At 59.4% G+C, this 5,423-nt stretch overlaps 1 protein-coding gene across 1 annotated transcript; it reads right to left on the bottom strand.

Moving 5' to 3' along the window:
* Positions 1–1,079: 1,079 nt before the first annotated feature.
* On the bottom strand, positions 1,080–4,286 carry C8Q71DRAFT_861056 (uncharacterized protein; the record flags this gene model as incomplete). The annotated part of the gene is made up of 1 exon (XM_047927860.1): positions 1,080–4,286. The coding sequence occupies one exon, from the start codon at positions 4,284–4,286 to the stop codon at positions 1,080–1,082; it is 3,207 nt and encodes a 1,068-aa protein (XP_047775594.1).
* Between the last annotated feature and the right edge of the window lie 1,137 nt (positions 4,287–5,423).

Here is a 5,423-nt window from a genome sequence, read left to right as displayed (position 1 = left end):
AAGGAACAACTGCAAAGAAAGGCCGATGTTCTGCAGTCAAGGGGAAAGCCGGATAAGCCGAGCAAAGCGCAGAAAAAGACGGATTTTGGGCCGCTTCTCTCAGTGGACGAAGAGACGGGCCTGCCCATTATGCTTAGTGAAGCGGAGTTGGACTCGCTTGTTGCTGGCATGGTTCAGAAATGGATAGCAATTGTCAGAGAGTTTCTTACTCACCATTACTGTGAGATGGTTCCCCGTTTGTTCCCGAGTACCGCTCATCCCGTGTACCGCGTATTGTTGCACAGTGGCGGCGAGCAACGGCAAAGTCCCGCGTATACCTTGGAAGGCCCACGCTTCCCCTGCGTCCTGTCTCGATGCAAGCATGTGGTTGAACGACATGGCATTTCAAGACCCATCTCACTTGAAGAAGGAACAGGCTCATCCGCCTATGCAAGCACTGGAGAGAAGGCCAGGATGGGCCGGACGGCGTGAAAGCGTTCAAATTCAGGAGCTACGTCAACGGCGACGGAGATGACGCATGCGAGGAATACGAGGCTTATTCGAGCGTTGGCAAGAGGAGGCGCCTGTGAGAGACGGTAGTATCGTCAACTCGCAAGAGGGGAACGGGCTACCTGGCAGCCTCGAGCGTTGGTGACCGCCCTGCGGTCGAGCCTTATAAGTCGTGAGCTGACGAGGCGCCAGAGGTGGTCGTGATACGTGATAGGCGAGGAGCCTAGTGAGTCGTGTTAGTCGTGCGTCGGCGAGGAGCCGACGAGAGAGTCGTGCCCGAGGCGAGGAGCCCGGGAGGCGAGTCGGCGAGGAGCGCGACGCGCTAAGCCGGCGAGGAGCTCGACTTAAGGAGCTGGCGAGGGGCTGCTCCGTTGCGCGGTGAGTAGCACACGCAGTCGGTCAGCGCGCGAGGAGCGCACTTCGACCTTGGAAGGAGCTCCCGGTTCGGACGGCGCGGTTAGTCGCACACGGACGAAGTGGTTGAGGAGCAAGTAGAAGTGCGTCTCTATTAGGCAAGCGCGCGCGAGTCGGTCGCGAGCGCGCGTCTTAGATAATTACATGAGGGTTAGAACACTAAATACTAATGATAATTATGTACGTGCACAGAAGACGTGCGGGTCGCGATTCTTGAATACCATTTTGTACGTAGTGGTGTACGCGGACTTGATGCGTTCCACCGCGTCCGTAACAGAGCCCCCCATCGCGAGCTGTAGGTCTGCAGTGACGTCCGCTCTCAGGTCCCATTCGAGCATCAGCCGCCCGATCGCAAACCAGTGTCGCAGCCGTACCAAGTCATCGTCGCTGTCCAAGTAGCGCGGCTCGTGCACGGACGGGTAGTGCGTCGTTCCCGGTCCCCAAGTACGCCTCACGCGGTCGCGTGTGCTGGCCCATATGGCTCCTTTCGCTGACTCCGTGGACGCCGCCCTCAACCCAGGTAGCAATTCGGCCGCCAACCGCTCAAAGTTGTAGCGGAATTGGAAGGTACGGAGCTCCCAGACTGCATCCTCCTTCTCGTTCGGGAGAGGGTTGCGCAGTGGCAGCAGGACTGTATCCGGGAGTGGCCGGACACTGGTTCCTTTGGCTGCCCGAACTAGGTCCGGGTTTCCGCGTAGGCGCGACTTCCACTGTTTGTGGATGAGGGCAGGCCAATCGTGCGGTTCGCGCAGCAGCCCGTCGATGTACCCGGTACGCGAATGTATCCACAAGATTGTGGCCAGGTACCCCTCATCCCCGTCCGCTAGAAGGAGTTGGGGGGAGGGCAATGGTCGCTTGCTTTCCGCTGGGAAATAGGGTGCGGGCCCCAGCTCGTGCTCCCAAGACTGTCTGAAGGGCGCGATGTTCTCGCTTCGCTCGAAGGGATGGTGAAGATATTCATCCACTTCGGCGGCGGAGAACAAGGGCAGCCGTGTGCGCAGAGGAATGCCCGAAGGCAGCGTGACGATGTGGAGGGCTGTCGGGGGAGGGGTGGCGGGGGCGATTGTGGACGGGCCTGCTGTCAGCGTGTCCGACAGGCGGCTCTCGAGGGGTATTGCCAGGCGATTGAATAGCGACGGGGCGGTCGACGTGCTGCTGCTCTCTCCGATTTCCTCGTCCACTGCCTCCTGAGGGGCGGCCAGTCGTTCGAGTAGGCTGACCGGTGCTAGCCGTTCGGCCAGAGAACGAACCGCCGGAGTCGGAGCCTCAGGGGCGATCCGATCGACGAGCGACTGACGTTCTTCGTGCGTTTCTCTGAGCACGCGGGGCGGCGAGGCAGGGGGTCGTAGGGGTGACCGGCCTCGGTTGGCCGGGGGGCGACCGGTCGACGACGCGGGACTTCGCGAACGTCGACGGAAGGTTGGGCTTGCTCGCCGGGGTCTGACCAGGGAACGACCCGGGTTGACGTCGTGGACCTGCCGGTAAGCGCCGCCGTACTCTCGTCGATACGGAGAAGGCGAGCGTAATAGGACGCGCGGCTCGCGGCGTGACGGGGAAGAGATTTGACGAGGCGACGGCTGACGACCGCGCGGTCGCTCGTATTGTCTTCTCTCCCTCGGGGAGCAGGATCGAGAGGAGCGGCGGGGAAAGCGCGTCATAGGAGACGGGGGTCGGCGACGATGGCGAGATGAAGGGGGCGAGCGACGAAGATGGGGAGAGTGCGTACGGCGAGGAGGAGAGAGAGCTCGACTCTTACCCTTGTCGATTCTCAATCGGGGAATGGCCGCTCCCGAGTGCGACGTTGATGCGAGCGGCTCGTTAGTGTTCCCGGAGCGTGGGGGCGAAATGGCCATTGGAGAGTCGACCCGGCGGGGCGGAGTTTTGCTTTCTCTTTGACGAACCGGCGACGAAGGCCGAGGAGGGGAGGACGGGGCGGCTGGTTCGACGGCCGGGCTGTTATTCCACCCTTCTTCTTCCGGGTCCGGGAAGGATGGGATGGATGGTACGAACGAGGCGACCAGAGCCGCCGCCGCGCGCTTAAGGGGCTTGGAAGGGCCCGGGATGAAGGGAGGATTGGAAGGGACAGGTAGATCTTCGGGGTCGTCCCAGTCGAAGTCGGAGTCCTCATCGGCGCGAAGCTCTGCCTCGATTTCTGCAAGACGTTTCCTTCCTCGCTTCCCCACGTATGGCTTGTGGTCGTGAATCTCTTCGTCCCAACCTTCCCTTGATAAGCGAGGGTCGAGTCCTCGTACTGGCCGCAGGGAGCTAGGGAAGGGGACCGGTGATCGACGCTCGTACCATACTCGAATGCCGAACCAGGACAGGCTCTTGAGGAGTTCCTCATTTCCCTCCCGGATCCAACATCCTACTCCCATCGTCTCGGCGCTGGGGAAGGACATCTTGCCATTTTCTAGTGACTCCTGTAAGTAAGCGCGGTAGGAGTAGGCGCGAAGTTCCCTAAGGTGGTGTTGGATGAGGGCGGCTTTCTTCCGAGCGGAGAAAAGATCCGTCAGTTCAACGGGGAACTGGTAGAGCGCCTCTCGAACGGCAGCCGGGCGCAAGACCAAGGATTGGGGCGGGTTGCTATCCCGCGCGAAGAACGATTCGGCGCGCGTCACCTCCGCGTCGTAGAGGACCTGCAAGGCCTGAGCAAAGGTCGCCGTCGGGGATCCCTTTCCCGTCTGCTGATTGTGAACGTGGAAGGTGCCCGTTCCTTTCTTCGTGAACTCCAGTGTGACGTAGGCGGGGTCCGCGCCTTCGTCACCGTCGGGCACCTCGAACATGAAGGGCCAGTGTCCCCTGGAAGTATTCCAGGCTTGAGGGTGGTATCCTGGCTCAAACTTGCCGCGTCGTCCGTCGGAGAACACGTCCTCCCTATCTGAAGGGCCGGGAGGGAACGGCGGGATGAAGTCCGCGTTCGGAGTCACTGCGTAGTCGCCGTTACCTAGCGAGGCGGCGACCCGGACGACTCGGTGGGCTCGGTAGAGCTTCCAAGCGGTGTCTCGAGATTCCGGTCGAGGAGGAAGGGCCTCATAGTGTTGCGGGAACCAGAGAGTGGAGCGGAAGCGGGGGGAGACCGAGTTTGAACGGGTGAGGTCGACCATCCCGTACACGTGGGGTTCGGATTCGAACGCTCGCGCGAGGGTAGACAAGAGAGACACGAAGTTCGGTACCTCGAACGTTCGTGGAGGAAGGCTGAGGTTCGGTGGCTCGAACACTCGCCGAATGGTTGGGTGGAGAGAAAGCGAGGGAGGAGGGCGCTCGAAAGAAGCGCGGGGGTCCAAGCGCCGAAGCCTCCGTGGCACGGTCACGTGTTCGAGTGAGGCGCGATTCGCGTCGCGTTCCAAACCGCGCTCCGTTAGTCTTCCGGGGTAAGAGGCCATACTAATCTAAAATGGGAGATTCTATGATCCCGACTATCTAGGGCACATTATTTACTATTACTACCGTGGGGTACACTATCTAACAAGGGAGAGGGGGCGTTCCCGGGAGTTCACCTGGTTAGGTTGTGACGATCTCGGTATTCCTTGAGGATTTCGTGCGCGTTGCGGAGGTGAGCGGCTGGCTCCCAAGTGTCATGGATGGGACTGAACCCCTTCCATCGAACCAGGAATTCTAAGCGGTTGCTCCGGTACTTGTTTCTTCTCCACGACACAATGGACTCAACTTCGTATTCTTCGATGGCAAGAAGTTCGGAGTTACGAGGGTCCGGTAAGATCGGACGCCTCACGTCGGTGGAAATTAGATCCGGTTCGCGGTATCTTCGTAGGTGCTCGATGTTGATGACGGGATTCATGGGATAAGTACTGGGCATAGCGAGTCGGTACACTAAAGGGTTGACTTGTTCGATGACGGCGAAAGGGCCCAACATGCGCTGTACCAGCTTCTTGCCAGTGCCTTTCACGTCAACTAGTTCCAGGGAATGAGGGTTGACGAGTACGCGAGTGCCCACGGGGAAGGTCTCCACCCGCCGACCCTCATTGTATTGGCGGGCAGATTGTTCTTGGGCCATGGCAATGGCATCTCGTGCTCTTTGTCGATGGAGCTCCATGTTCATCACGAATTCGGTGGCTTTCTCGCTAACGAGCAAAGGGCGTTGCTCGTAGCGGTTGGTATGTCCGATGAAGTCCATAGTGCCCTTCGGTTCGAATCCGTAGAGAAGGAAGTAGGGCGAATAGCCCGTAGCCGAGTGGATCGAGGAGTTGTAAGCGTGAGCTAGGGCGGGAAGCCATTTGGCCCATCCTTGCCGGTCCCCTTGCACGTACGCTCTCAGCATAGTTTCTAACCTTTGATTCACGATTTCGGTCTGTCCGTCGTGTTGAGGATGGTGGGATGATGACAAGCATAGGTGTATGTCCAGTTCCTCAGCCACAGCTCTCCAGAATTCGGATATCCATTGTCCGTCGCGATCACTGATGATGTGATCTGGGATGCCGAAACGGAAGATGACATTCAATATGAATAGATGAGCGAAGTCGACAGTGTTAAGAGTCCCGTTGCAAGGGATGAATAGACCGAAC

Source organism: Rhodofomes roseus (genome assembly GCF_022264815.1).
Source record: "Rhodofomes roseus strain CIRM-BRFM 1785 chromosome Unknown C8Q71scaffold_21, whole genome shotgun sequence".
NCBI lineage: Eukaryota > Fungi > Basidiomycota > Agaricomycetes > Polyporales > Fomitopsidaceae > Rhodofomes > Rhodofomes roseus.
The sequence above is the reverse complement of the archived record's forward strand: the minus strand, read 5'-3'. Positions and strand labels throughout refer to the sequence as shown.